Consider the following 13826-nt stretch of genomic DNA (forward strand, 5'->3'; position numbering starts at 1 on the left):
CGGACCCCTCTATCTTAATTATGGAAAAGGAAACCACTTTTGTAACCCTTTCCTGGTGGATAAGTTATCTACTTTTCTTGTAACACTACTAGCTATCTTCTGCACAAGCAGATAAGATGATAGTAGTACTACCAGTAGTGAACAGTTTTTACTGCGACTTTCTGTTCGGAAATATGGAGGCTAGTTACGTGTATCCTTGTTTGAGGATATGGAACTGCAAGAGTTATAAAAAGGGTTACAATGGACCTTGTCATTTTGATTGAGTCACTGAAGTATAGCTTCCCTCTTGGACTGGCAATAGAAAAACAACATACAATCAAAACATACCAAGATGCCAACTGACGGATTGACAGCTATCTTCAGTCACCCATCGGCTAAGAACATACAACCATACTCTTCCATTGTCACACGTAATGACTCAATTGATATTGAGAGAGATGGTATATCAAGTGGAATGAAAAATGACAAAATCTCTACCAAAATTTATGAGGAGAGTCCGTCTATAGAGGAATCTGATATTTCCATAGAGCGTGAATATAAATCGATATGGTCCAAGATCTATTATGATTATATTGTGCTGGACAAAAGCACACTGGACGTTTCTCTCAAAGAATCTTTTCTATACAACCGAGACTTGAAACCAGTTGAGGAAGCAAGGAGAGTTTGGGATTGGTACAATTATTTATATTTTTGGTTAGCCGACTGTTTCAATATCAATACATGGCAGGTTGCCGCTACTGGTATGCAGCTTGGATTGAACTGGTGGCAGTGTTGGTTAACGGTTTGGATAGGTTACACATTTGCCGCCATATTCGTCGTTTTAAATTCAAGGTTCGGTACCGCTTACCATTTGTCATTTCCTATAAGTTGCAGAGCTTCTTTTGGGATTTTCTTTTCGCTCTGGCCCATTATAAACAGAATTGTCATGGCTATAGTCTGGTACGCTGTTCAAGCTTGGTTGGGGGCTGAACCAGTGTCGCTGATGCTAAGGTCCATTTTTGGTAAAGATTTACCTAACAGAATTCCTAACCACTTCGGTTCCCCAAATTCCACCACATACCAGTTTATGTGTTTCTTCATTTTCTGGGTCGTTAGTGTCCCATTTGTGTTAGTTCCACCCCATAAGATTAGACATTTGTTTACGGTGAAAGCTGCCCTGATTCCGTTTGCTGCCTTTGGATTTTTGATCTGGGCTTTGAAGAAGTCACACGGGCATATCGCTTTGGGCAGTTTGAATGGTTTATCCCCCGGTGGTTCAACATTTTCTTGGATTTTTGTCAGGTCTCTAATGGCGTGCATCGCCAACTTCGCAGCTTTAATCATCAATGCACCAGATTTTGGAAGGTTCGCCAAAACGCCGCAGGCATCCTTGTGGCCTCAGTTGTTCGCTATCCCATTTTTCTTTGCCATCACTTGTCTAATCGGTATTTTGGTGACAGCCTCAGGTTATCATATGTTTGGTATCAACTACTGGTCCCCATTGGACGTCTTGGGTAAGTTTTTAGAAACCTCCTTTACCAGAGGAACGAGGGCAGGGGTCTTTTTGATTTCCTTTGTGTTTGCCTTGGCTCAATTGGGTACCAATATTTCCGCCAACTCTTTGTCCTGTGGTACCGATATGACTGCTTTGTTCCCCCGTTACATAAACATCAAGCGGGGTTCTGTGTTCTGTGTGCTAATGGCGTTGTGTATTTGTCCATGGAACATGATGTCAAGTTCTAGTAAGTTTACCAGTGCTCTGGGTGCATATGCCATCTTTTTGTCCAGTATTGCTGGTGTGATCTGTGCCGATTACTACATAGTAAGAAGGGGCTACTTCAAATTGACCCACATGTTTTTGGCTCAAGAAGGGTCGTTCTACATGTATGGTAACAGGTTTGGGATCAACTGGAGGGCTTTGGTAGCTTACCTCTGCGGTATAGCCCCAAATCTTCCTGGGTTTGTTGCTGATGTTGGTAACAATATACACATTTCTCAAGGAGCTGTTAGGTTATACTGGTTGGGCTATCCGGTTGGCTTTTTTATTGCTTTGGTCATATACACTTTATTGTGCTTCTTTTTCCCGGTCCCTGGCACGCCTGTTAACAACATTTTGAAGGATAAGGGCTGGTTCCAAGCATGGGCGGACGTTGAGGACTTTGAAACGGAATGGAGAAGAGAATTAAGGCGGCCAAACCTATACGATGACACCGTCAGTGTGATGGATTGGGATGAAAAAGAAGTTAGAATTATTTACTAATCGAAACACCCCTTCTCTCTTGCATTTTAAGCACTATACTGCATTATTTCATCAAACTTATACAGTTCTTTATTCTTAGTTTTTTCAACATTCTATTCTATTTTTCGATTTACTGAAAATGCGTTATTCGCCGAATAAGCTAATTTCTCTTATGGAGATGATACACTTTTATTAAAATCGGCGATCATCATCACAACTCTCACACCTATAGCCACAGAATCCACAAAAACAATCCCAGCTCCTGGAAATTCCTTTGAAAGACTGGTCTGTAATCCAGAAAATCCTGCACAACCTAAAATGATAATTTTTGATTTCAATCTCTCAATGTTCTCTTTTCTGATGACATCTACAATTTTTGCAAAGTTTTCCGGTAAATGCAAATCGAGTACTTGAATATCAGAAGATATTGTGCCCTTCCATAAAGATTGATTGATGACACTGCTGGTAAGGTATTTGGATTCAACAGACTCATTCAAGATCGGTACCCATTCTTTATTTGATGTAATTATAGAAAATGGCTTGCTGTTGATCATGTTACAATAATGGATTGAAGTATCTAGCAATCCCATTACAACTGTCTTACTAGTTGTAGATTTTATTACGGATAACAGCTCAGCTACCAACGGATGATCAGAAAAACAAGCCACCAGTACACCGTCGTATTTGTTGTAGAAGTAAACGGAACCGGCATCTGTCAGCATTGGCAGACAGGCCTCTGCGCTTCGTAAACTAGACTCCTTACCATCAATCTGGAGTGGAGCGCTCGCAGGTCCTGTGGCAAACGTAAGGGCCAAAGACTTGCTATTTAATTCCTTCTTAAACAGTGCCCTGATATTCTGTTCTACCTCATGAGTCATTGATTCAGAGCTGTTCGGGTTGACAACTAAAATATGAATTTGACTCATCTTGGCACTATTTCAGTTTTAGAGCCGGCGGTTGCTTTCCATTGTACAAGGTCCTGTTTCTTGATCCTCTTTGCTTTCGTGGCCTCATTTATATATTCTGGGCAGTTTACTTTTAACGCATTTTTCGTTAGATAATTTTCGGCGCACGGTATGATAAGGCCTAAAAGGGGAAAATGTTTCGATTCATTGATACAAACGTTACTACATAAATACCTCTATTTCAAATATCGAACAACGCAAAAGTCATCGCCTTTCATAGTTTTGAGCAATCTATTGGGGTTGCAGTTGGCGTGATCACTTCATCGTAGAGGAGGGTCGTCAGGAAGTCACTGAACTTTTCGCCTCTAATCTCCGGCAAAAAGTACTTGGCAGCAAGAGCAAACTTGTTCTTGTCCCCGACAGGCGATTTGCTGGAAAGGATGGCAACCTGCTCGTCTAGAATTTTAGTGGTTAGCTCTGGTGTAACAGTCCCCTCAGTGTCGGCGAGTTTTACACCGTGCGTGACCCATTGGTACAATTGACAACGAGAAACCTCGGCCGTGGCAGCATCCTCCATTAAATGGTTGATTGGAACACAGCCGGAACCTCTCAGCCATGCTTCCATATACTGGAGCCCAATATCCAAGTTTTGTCTGATCCCGTCCACAGTGACCTTGGCACCTTCGATTTTAGTGTTCAGCAAATCGGCAGTACGAACATGAACATCAGGAATTTTGTATATCTGGTTGGCCGTACCCATAATGCTGAATACTTCGTTGCAGATAGGGGCTAGCGCTGGATGCGCAACCCAGGAACCGTCATGACCATTGGTCATCTCTCTGATCTTATCCATGCGAACTTTGTTCAAAGCGGTCTCATTGGCCTTTGGATCGTCTTTGATTGGGATTTGCGCTGCCATACCACCCATGGCATGAACCCCTCTACGATGGCAGGTGTTGATCAACTTTTTGACGTAGGCATCCATGAAGGGAGAGGTCATTGTGACAAGATCTCTGTCTGGCAGCACATGTTCTGGTTTGTTTCTCAACTTCTTGATGGTGGAAAAGATATAATCCCAACGGCCACAGTTCAGCCCACTGGAGTGTTGTCTAATCTCGTAGATAAACTCCTCCATTTGGAAAGCTGCTGGCAATGTCTCGATTAGAATCGTAGCTCTAATGGTACCTCTTGGCATACCGATAAAATCTTGAGCAACACAAAAAATATCGTTCCATAGCCTAACCTCCAAATGGTCCTCCATTTTGGGTAGGTAAAAGTAGGGGCCTTTACCAACTTTGATCAACTCCTTTGCATTATGGAAGAAATAGAGACCGAAATCGAAGATTGATGCGCTGATAGGTTCGTCGTCGACATACAGATGCTTCTCCTCCATGTGCCACCCACGAGGCCTGACAATTAATGTGGGCAAATCTTTGATGTCACCCTTCAACTTGTAATCTTTTCTTGGGGTGGTGAAGTCGATTTGGTTTCTAATAGCATCGAATAAGTTCACCTGGCCATAGATCATGTTGAACCAAGTTGGTGAGGAGGAATCCTCAAAATCGGTCATGTAGGTCGTTACCTCGGCATTTAGAGCGTTGACAAGCATGTTTCTTTGTGGAGGCCCCGTGATTTCAGAGGATCTGTTGATCAGTCCAGGCGCTGGGATTGCACCTTGCCAGGTGGGGTCATTTCTGATCTGTTCAAAGTCCGGTAAGGAGTCAAAAGTGTAAGAGCCATCATCCAGTTTTTTCTGTTTTAGGTTTCTGTTCTCCAATAATTCCTTACGTTTCCCATTGAAGGTTCTATGAAGCAAAACGACAAACTCCAATGCTTCCTTAGTTAAAATGTCTTTAATCGTTGTCTTTGATGGGGAGAATTGTGGCTTATCGTCAAGTTCTGCATATAGCTTGACATTATCTAGGTTAATTTTCACCATATTGAAGACTGTATATTTGATGTTTGTGTTGGTTAGCGAGTACCGTCTATAAAGATTAAGAAGATCACACCCCTTATAGATCGAAAAACGCTGGATTTAAATTCCTTATATACCTCTTTATCAGAGGAGAATACCTACAATTCTTTCAGTTCCTTCCTAAATCAAGCTCAGCCAAATACACACGTTAACATTCAGACTACTTAAACGCATATGCGTTTCCTAGGCAATCCGATATGGCTTATCTAATCGTGCCTGTTCAGATCTGAAATAATAACCTTAACACAGCTTTCCTCGAACCTCATTGGCCAGAGTTGTGCGCAGAATTCCGTATCAGGAATTTGGTGGGAAAAAAGATGCCATATTTTTTTTCTCGAGATATGACTTACTGTATTATACATTTCTAAGTATGATTCAGAAGAGCGTGTCACCACACCCCTATGCAGTCCCCACGATAATGGTATCTTCAGCAGTATACTTCTGCTCAACAAGATCAAGCTCTGGCTTCGAAGCATCCAAAGTTTCGTAGATGAGAACGGCAAAATCTGTAAACGCCGGTCCACCCACCACTATCATGGGAGCGTGCCAAACTCCTGCTCCGTAGGACACTGCCTGGTTGCCTTTGCATAAAAAAGCTTTCAACGTCCCCATATCAGGGCCTACATCCTTGCCATCTCTAATTTGTGGCAATGCAACAACAACGAGGTATGCAATTTCGTCGCTCGGCCTGCCCATGGGGACAAAAGTTTGAGAGCTCTGCGGGTGTTTCTCTAAAACGTGCACCTCGTGCCTGAACTGTTCGCCCGTTTTAACATGCTGCATGTGGGGCTGAGGGAAGCAGCGGAACATGTTCCAGTTAGGTACCGAGGGGCCTGTTGTTCCGATTTTTTGGATGTCACTCACCTGTAGTATCTTGATTGCGGTGCCTTGGTTTGCATTTTTACCATCCCCGCTTATCTTAGAGACCTCTTCATCCGGCGAAATAATCGAACCGTACGGTTTGAAACCGTGGATGGTTAGTCCCGTACAAACAATTGGATATCCCATTAACGAGGTGTGGTTCATTGACTTGGCCCACAAACTGCAATGAGAAGTGTTCACTACAGTGTGCATAGTTGTGCAATGCGACTCTTTTTGAATACTTTTGGGTTTCGATTACTCTATCGTAAAATTACCTGAAAGGGAAAAAATCCTTATCTTATCTCGCCGTGACTGGGCGTTTACAGCGAAAACAGCGGGAAATCTTAAAGTTTTGATAGCAGTTGGCAGGGATAGAGGGGTCTGTCACTACAGATAAGGTAGGTGCATCTTGATGTGTTTGTTAGTCACCGTGATTGCGGTGTTCTATGGCCCCTGTAATTTCGCTTAACCGGAACTTGTTAAACCCTTTCATTGTTCACGCTTTATCTATTCCTTTTTACCGTTTGTATCCATTTTGAATTGATAAGGACCCGTATTATTGTATATACTTTGCGTTGCTTTGCGTTCCCTCGAGTTCATATATAAGTCGAAGCAATTATATTCTTTTTCCCGAAGTCAATTCCATTCTACCCTTCACTGTATACGAAACAACAAAATCAAGAAGAGAGAGAGAGAGAGAGAGAGAGAGAGACAGCAGGAAATATGTCTTGTAGCAACTCTTCAATAGACGAGAAGGACAACAAAATTGATATCACCAACAATGTTGTGGACCAAGGGACGGACACATATGATATCCCTGTTGAAAACGTTCTCAGCACCATTATCTCCCCCAATGGGAGAGTAATTGAGATCAACGGTGAAAAAGTCGATGAAGCAATGAAGCTGGCAGAAGAAGCGAAAAACCTAAAGATCACCCCAGAAGAGGACCGCAAATTAGTCTGGAAGATTGATCTCTGCATGTTCCCACTGATGTGTCTAATTTATGCTGTACAATTTATGGATAAAATATCGACAAGTTCCGCCGCAATTATGGGTCTTAGAACCGATTTGAAAATGCATGGTGATCAATATTCTTGGGTTGGTTCAGCATTCTATTTTGGTTACCTGTTTATGAACCTGGGATTTGTCCAGTTGATTTTCCAAAAAACCAAATATATGGCAAAAATGTTGGCCGTTTTCATTATTGTTTGGGGGATGTTGCTTACTTGCCATTCCGCTCCATCTATAAACTATGCTGGTTTCATTGCTCTAAGAGTTTTGCTAGGTTGTGCAGAAAGTGTTGTCACTCCATGTTTCACAATTATTACTGCTCAATTATTATGGAAGACAGAGGAGCAATTCACTAGAATCTGTTTCTGGTTCGGTATGAACGGGCTTGGTTCCATACTATTAAATGCCATTGCGTACGGTGTATACATCCACAAGGATTCTTACAGCATTGAAGGATGGAGAGTACTGTTTGTCATAGTTGGTGTTATTACAATTTTCCTTGGTGGTTTGATCTATTACTGGATTCCAGATGATCCAGCATCTGCCAGGTTTTTGAGCGAGAGGGAGAAGCTAATGGTAGTGGAACGGATTAGATCAAACCAACAAGGTTTTGGGAATCATGAAATTAAAAAATACCAAATGATCGAAGCTTTGAGGGATCCACGGACGTGGCTATATTTTCTCTTTACTGTTTCGTCCAACATTCCAAACGGTGGTATCTCCAACTTCTTGAGTATTTTGATGAATGGCGATTTTGGATACAGTTCTTCAGAGTCCCTATTGATGAGTTTACCAACTGGTGCCGTTGAATTTGTCGGCTGTCCTTTGTTCGGTATCTTAGCAGTATACGCGGCAAACAAAAAAATTCCATTCTGGAGATACAGGTTAGGTTGGGCAATTTTTGCTGCAGTTCTAGCTTTAATTGCGAGTTGTATGCTAGCCTATGCTAAACACTCAAAAAGTGCAAGATTGGCAGGTGCCTACCTATGGTACATTTCCCCAGTATCATTCATTTGTGTCCTATCCAATATCAGTGCAAATTCTTCTGGTTACACCAAAAAATGGACCGTTTCATCAATCAATCTAGTGGCATATGCAGCAGCAAACCTGGCTGGCCCACAATGTTTTATTCCACGTCAAGCCCCTGGTTATCAAGGAGCGAAAACAGCGATGGTGGTCTGTTATGCTGTCATGATTGTCATCTTGGTGACCTTGTTGACACTAAATATGAGAGAGAATAAGAGACGTGACAAATTGGAAGCTGAAAGAGGCCATCAAGAGATTGTGAACTTAGAGTTCAGCGATGTCACAGATTTTGAAAACCCCAACTTTAGATACACCTTGTAAGTTCTTTTACATTATTATAGATTTTTTTATAAGGTGTTATAATAATATTCCCCTCAAATAGAAAGTTTTGGCTTTTTCAGTCTATTCGGAAACACCTCAAGTACTGTGCTAAACTAAGCCCGTTTTTATCCCATCGACATGGGAAACAATTTTGGGATACTCAGTTTTCAGATACGGAAACGCCGTAAGTAGTCGTCCTTTCCCGGTGATAATGCTATCTGTGAATAACAACCAATTTAGAGTGGTATCGGTACCCAAATGGATCTCAATGTCTTATACTTAACTACTTACTCTATGTTACCAAACTGAGATATTCAACGCTGGTGTTTAAAAATTTACATGTCGGTAGATGTAATGCTTAATAATTATATATTCCGTATCTTACTTATGTTAATAACCCCAGACTCTAATTCTTTTGACCCCACCATCTGGGATTATTGTCAATTTTACGTGAGTCAATTTCATTTCTTTCTGGATTTTATATTCGTGCTCCGTATCCGGTCCAGTTTTGGATTTACCCACCAGCTCAATCCATTGTGTATCTTTATCTGGGGGACCCTGGCAGCCATGGACAGTAATATATTGAGGGAAATTGCCTCTATAATGAGCGGTATCGATAACAATCTTATCAATGAACGTGGATTGACGGCCCAATTGGATGCTCACCCAGTCAGTATGCCCAGGGGTCCTTGACCTTTTGGTTTCCCACCCGTCAGACATATCGTGGCCTCTACCTGGTAGTAGCAAGTTGTCGGCTGACCCAAAATGTTGATCAGAGAAATCCAAAGCAACGGCACCGTTGCAAACAAAGGCCAAATCGATATTGTTATTGGCGCTTAGTTTTTTGAACTCAGGTGGCACGACTTTACCGTACAATCTAAATCTAGCAATCCCGCCGTCTGGATACATCTTCAATTTGATGTGAGTATACGTTTTCTCAGTCAGTCCTCCTTCACGAATGAAGAAGTGCCTTTGAGATGGACCACATTCAAACTTGGTGATAACTTCCTCCCAGCGCGGGTCAGTCTCTGAGACGCTTTCATTGTTTTCGTTATAGTCAAACAAGGCATCGACTGAAACGTGTGGAGCATGGTTACCATTGAAAAAGGCAGTATCAATCTCACCACCGACTATACGCGCTGCGTGTACACCCATCTTAATTATCACCCAGTCATACTCTTTTTCATTATGTCTTCTAGTTTCCCATCCGTCGTACCATGCACCAGCGTGTGTAAACTTTGTGGCATCTCTGATAGGAACCTTGGGTTGAATCAGGTTCTCTGCAGCAGCAAACCATTCATCGGACGTAGCAACTACTGAACCACCTAGTTTAGCTCCAATGACATCAACCGACTGGTAATTCTTGGTGATCTCACCAATAAACTGTTTCTCTTGCGCCAAAGAATAAAGTTGCATTTTCTTCCTTGCTTAGTGGACTTTCTAGTGTCTTCGGAATTGCCCCATGGACCCATACCATCCTCTCAATGCGGACACCAACGTTTATATAGTGACGGTGCGTCAAGAGGCTGCATCAAAGACCGCCAATTTCGAAATTGTTTCCTAAAACTGAAATCTAAATTTGCGAAATTGCATGGGAAAGATAAGAGAAAGATACGCCTATCGGCTGTAGATAAAGGCGGGAGGAGCACAGGATTTAGACAATCAGAGAGTTTAAGATGGCTGACCGTTCTGTGCTGCGTCGATATTTTGAGACGTTTTGAGGGTAGGGCTAAAAGCGTTATGGTTCTCGTTTCCAGGCTGTCTACTTAATGAACTAAACAATTTCTTGGTTTAGGCTAGTGGGCAGGGTATAACCGCTGTATTGTCATAAGTTAGGAAAGGTATACTTATATTTGTTACTTTCTGTTATACTGTCTATACTGCAAAAGATTTACTTGTGGTTGTGGCTGTTGTTAGTTTTCGTAGGTTTTTCAGATTTTCCACCCCAACTTCAACGTCTCTTCATACGTTGGATAATCGGTGTAACCGACAGCTCCTAGCTTGTAAAATGTGGTCCTATTGTACTTGTTCAAGGGCAACCCCTCGGCCAGTCTGTGGGGCAGATCTGGTGTCGAGATGAAGTATCTCCCGTAGGCGATCAAGGTTCTATCGTCAAGGACACTCTCGGTAATGTCTGGGCTGGCGGCGAAGTTACCAGATCTGATAATGGGACCCTTCCAGTGGTCGTACGCAAAGTCATTCGAATGTTCCAGATCTTCACCTTGGCCTTCCTCCAGGGAAATATTCGCGACACGGGGTTCCATGAGGTGCACGTATGCTAATCTGTTACCAAATTGTGCTCTCGATTCCAATTGGTCCAGCAGGTAAGAGTAGAGTTCGTATACCTGAGGATCGTCGCTACCCGACATACCACCGTACTTCCCAAAGGGTGAAAATCTGATCCCCACTCTTTCGGCACCGACGGCATCAATCAAGGCATCTACGACCTCTAAAGTAAACCGGGATCTGTTTTCAATAGATCCACCATACTCGTCAGTCCTATGGTTAGAACGTGGGTCCAAGAATTGGTTCAACATATAACTGTTGGCGCTGTGGATTTCAACACCGTCAGCACCGGCCTTGATAGAGTTTTTGGCAGTGTGGACGTACTCCGCGATGTACTGCTTGATCTCACTTTTGGTGATACCATGCTGTTTGAGACCGGCTTTCAATACTGCTTCCTTGGTCGCTTCGTCTATGTACAAATCATCAGAGGCAGAGTCGTAACGAAGCCCATCTCTCGCCATAGAAGTCGGGACGGCCTGTCTTCCGAGATTCCTCAATTGTACGAACACAAACGACTTGTTTCCGTGTATCTTGGCAAATATCTTTGTCCAAACGGCAACCTGCTCCTCTGACCAGATACCTGGAGCGTAGTCATACCCTCCGGCTTGTAGGGATGTGAACGCTGACTCGGTGATAATCAAAGTGCCTGGAGCCTTGGACCTCTGGTCGTAGTACAACGGAACCAACTTCTCGTTCGGTACGTGGCTAGGGTGAAGCGCCCTCCACCTAGTCAGTGGAGCCATCACCACACGATGGGCCAATTCCATGGAGCCCACTTTGATGGGTTTGAAAAGATTTGTATCCCTAAAGGCCACTGGGGCAAAGCTTGTTTGAAACCCTGTGGACATTTGATTTGTTTCACCGTTGGCATCTGCTTGGAGAGACATGGTTGAAGTGTATTAAGATTATTATTATTGTTCTGGATATACTAACGGGATACAAGGGAAGAAGAGAAGATATCAATTGCTTTAACATACCAAGTTATCCGCACTTCGTTTAAATAACGAAGTCGCGACAGCAAGAATGAAAGAAGGTAAAAGCAATTGGTGATCTACCAGCCGCCACCCTAAGCCAGGGCACGGAAGTAGAGAATGATGTGGCACTACGCCAATGCACCGCCAATGCATGTACGTCAGATGAAATTCTGACTAAGACAGAAATCGGTTCAAAATGGCAGTCGTTAATTGTCACCTCGAGAAACGGCTGTAACACGGAAGTGGAAGCGCAGTTCCGCGGAAGTGGAAGCGCAGTTCCGCGGAACCTTCAATTTCTTTTCTTTTCTTTTTCTGACATTCTTTGCTTACTTAATCAGATTTCGTACTTTTTGCCTGCGATGAGAGGGTACGATAAGTAGCAGGATTTCTCGGTAGTTAGTAGCCGTGCAAGGGTCTGTCCCCCTTTGTGTCTAAGCTGTGGGCCCAGATATCTCGTATCATCTCCACACGATGCCCCCCACAGTGACTGCCCGGGGATAGACTATTGGCTTTGCCAATTGGAGTGGAAATGAGCGGCTACGCTGCGAGGTAACGAGTACGTAGAACTAGTCTGTGTTTAGCATTTTGAAATAGTACAAGGTCTTCTTGGAAATATGGTATTCTTGTTCTTGTACGTCTGCTGATATGTCACTGAGGTGGCGGCTGTTATAACAATCTTGCAAAAAAGAAACATGTTGCTGCCCTGGAGTTCTTGTTCACTGTCTTGCATGGACTCTGTTTTCTCTTTCTCAAAGTTAGGCATGACATTAACCAATTTCCTTGTCAGAAATGTCTGTTTTGAGCTCAAAATGGTTCCAGTGGGCTTTTACTTGTCTTCCTCCAGTTTATCGTAGTCGTAGTTAGAACATGATGTTGAACAGGGAAGAGAAGAAGCAGGAATCGTGTTTTCTGGCACTACAAGAGTCTATTTCAATATACATTGCACACTGACAAGGTTGGTCAAATGACTCCGTCACTGCAAAATCGTGTTTGAAATAATTGATAAGTCAGTCAACAATTTGCGGGGATACAATTTACGGTAGTGCATCACCACACAATCATGCTACTTTTTTATCCCGGTGATAGCTGGTGTTTAATATACTGTGTCGACTTGGTGCAGTTCGTATTTAAGTCTTCGCTTGAATATGACCCCCAGTTAAGTAATATATTTTCAATAACTTCTTCTGCATTCTGTATTTTACCCAGATTTCTAATTGTACTTAAAAAAGCGCCAAGGTTTTATATTTCCAGTCAAGGTGAATATATTTTGCAGTTCAAGCTTTGGGAGTACATTTTGTCCTCGTTTATCTTCTTGTTCCCAGTCGATAGTACGGTGGAAGTTCCTTTGTTTCTTCCATAATTAAGTCAAAAAAATAGAGAATTTTTTGATCAAACGACATTCCAGCGATGAGCAGTTTCGCGGCTCGAGCAAACCAGCACCTGTCGCTATGGCCCCCAAACAAAACGCTTTCGACCAGAAGAAATCCGCTATACTATCAGAAATTAAATCTGTGTCGCCTGACTTGTCTCCAAAGGGTTCAATTGACGAGTTATGTCTGCCAATAATACATCTAATAAATTCCCATGAGGATATGGTGACGACATCGTCGTGCTCCGGGAGGCTAAGCGTCTTTGCAGAAGGCTCTAAAGATGTGAAGTCTAAGATTGGTGGGAAGGGAGACGGTGGGAAATGGCTTTTTGTTACGCATGATAAGAATGCTGTAAGTGACTGGACTTCTCAATTCAACTTTACCGTGGCTAAAGATATGAGAACGGATTCCACGACAAGGTACATTCTTTACAAGTACGAACCGTTCATATTGCACGTGAAGTGTAGAGATTTTGCGAGTGCATCCCAATTATATAACACTGCCATGTCTTGTGGATTTAGAGAAAGTGGCATTGGGTCCAATCACATTGTTGCCGTGCGCATTAGCATCAAACTGGACGTGCCGATCGGTACTTTCCTAGATGATCAATTGCAGCTGTTTGTTGAAGAGAGGTATCTGTCTATGCTGAACAACATAACGTTGATGAAGTTTCAGGATAATGAGAGGAAGATGCGCGAATTATACGACAAGATCCAAAATGAGATTATTGGGAAGCCTTTGCAAGAAACGACAGCGCAACCCGAAACAAAGGCTGAAAGGTTCGAAAGGAAACGGAGGGAAGGGTTGGAGAGGCAACGCCAACTACAGAAATGAAGTGTAATGTTGATCCATACTATATATTACATACGGATGCATATT

General features: G+C 42.7%; 8 protein-coding genes across 8 annotated transcripts; 3 read left to right on the forward strand and 5 right to left on the reverse strand.

Annotated features, from left to right (window-relative positions):
- Positions 1 to 331: 331 nt before the first annotated feature.
- DAL4 (allantoin permease) lies at positions 332 to 2239 on the forward strand (the record flags this gene model as incomplete). Its single annotated transcript, XM_022607737.1, has 1 exon — positions 332 to 2239. One exon carries the CDS (start codon positions 332 to 334, stop codon positions 2237 to 2239), a length of 1908 nt encoding a protein of 635 aa, XP_022464303.1.
- Positions 2240 to 2388: 149 nt separating this feature from the next.
- On the reverse strand, positions 2389 to 3144 carry DCG1 (Dcg1p; the record flags this gene model as incomplete). The annotated part of the gene is made up of 1 exon (XM_022607738.1): positions 2389 to 3144. The coding sequence occupies one exon, from the start codon at positions 3142 to 3144 to the stop codon at positions 2389 to 2391; it is 756 nt and encodes a 251-aa protein (XP_022464304.1).
- A 253-nt stretch (positions 3145 to 3397) lies between these two features.
- Positions 3398 to 5062, reverse strand: DAL7 (malate synthase DAL7; the record flags this gene model as incomplete). Its single annotated transcript, XM_022607739.1, has 1 exon — positions 3398 to 5062. One exon carries the CDS (start codon positions 5060 to 5062, stop codon positions 3398 to 3400), a length of 1665 nt encoding a protein of 554 aa, XP_022464305.1.
- A 435-nt stretch (positions 5063 to 5497) lies between these two features.
- Positions 5498 to 6106, reverse strand: DAL3 (ureidoglycolate hydrolase; the record flags this gene model as incomplete). The annotated part of the gene is made up of 1 exon (XM_022607740.1): positions 5498 to 6106. The coding sequence occupies one exon, from the start codon at positions 6104 to 6106 to the stop codon at positions 5498 to 5500; it is 609 nt and encodes a 202-aa protein (XP_022464306.1).
- Positions 6107 to 6682: 576 nt separating this feature from the next.
- KNAG0D03140 (allantoate permease family MFS transporter) lies at positions 6683 to 8317 on the forward strand (the record flags this gene model as incomplete). Its single annotated transcript, XM_022607742.1, has 1 exon — positions 6683 to 8317. The coding sequence occupies one exon, from the start codon at positions 6683 to 6685 to the stop codon at positions 8315 to 8317; it is 1635 nt and encodes a 544-aa protein (XP_022464307.1).
- Positions 8318 to 8707: 390 nt separating this feature from the next.
- On the reverse strand, positions 8708 to 9733 carry DAL2 (allantoicase; the record flags this gene model as incomplete). The annotated part of the gene is made up of 1 exon (XM_022607743.1): positions 8708 to 9733. One exon carries the CDS (start codon positions 9731 to 9733, stop codon positions 8708 to 8710), a length of 1026 nt encoding a protein of 341 aa, XP_022464308.1.
- Positions 9734 to 10248: 515 nt separating this feature from the next.
- Positions 10249 to 11490, reverse strand: KNAG0D03170 (alkene reductase; the record flags this gene model as incomplete). The annotated part of the gene is made up of 1 exon (XM_022607744.1): positions 10249 to 11490. The coding sequence occupies one exon, from the start codon at positions 11488 to 11490 to the stop codon at positions 10249 to 10251; it is 1242 nt and encodes a 413-aa protein (XP_022464309.1).
- Positions 11491 to 13025: 1535 nt separating this feature from the next.
- TYW3 (tRNA methyltransferase TYW3) lies at positions 13026 to 13781 on the forward strand (the record flags this gene model as incomplete). The annotated part of the gene is made up of 1 exon (XM_022607745.1): positions 13026 to 13781. The coding sequence occupies one exon, from the start codon at positions 13026 to 13028 to the stop codon at positions 13779 to 13781; it is 756 nt and encodes a 251-aa protein (XP_022464310.1).
- Between the last annotated feature and the right edge of the window lie 45 nt (positions 13782 to 13826).

This window comes from Huiozyma naganishii, chromosome 4, assembly GCF_000348985.1.
Source record: "Huiozyma naganishii CBS 8797 chromosome 4, complete genome".
NCBI classification, from domain to species: Eukaryota; Fungi; Ascomycota; class Saccharomycetes; order Saccharomycetales; family Saccharomycetaceae; genus Huiozyma; species Huiozyma naganishii.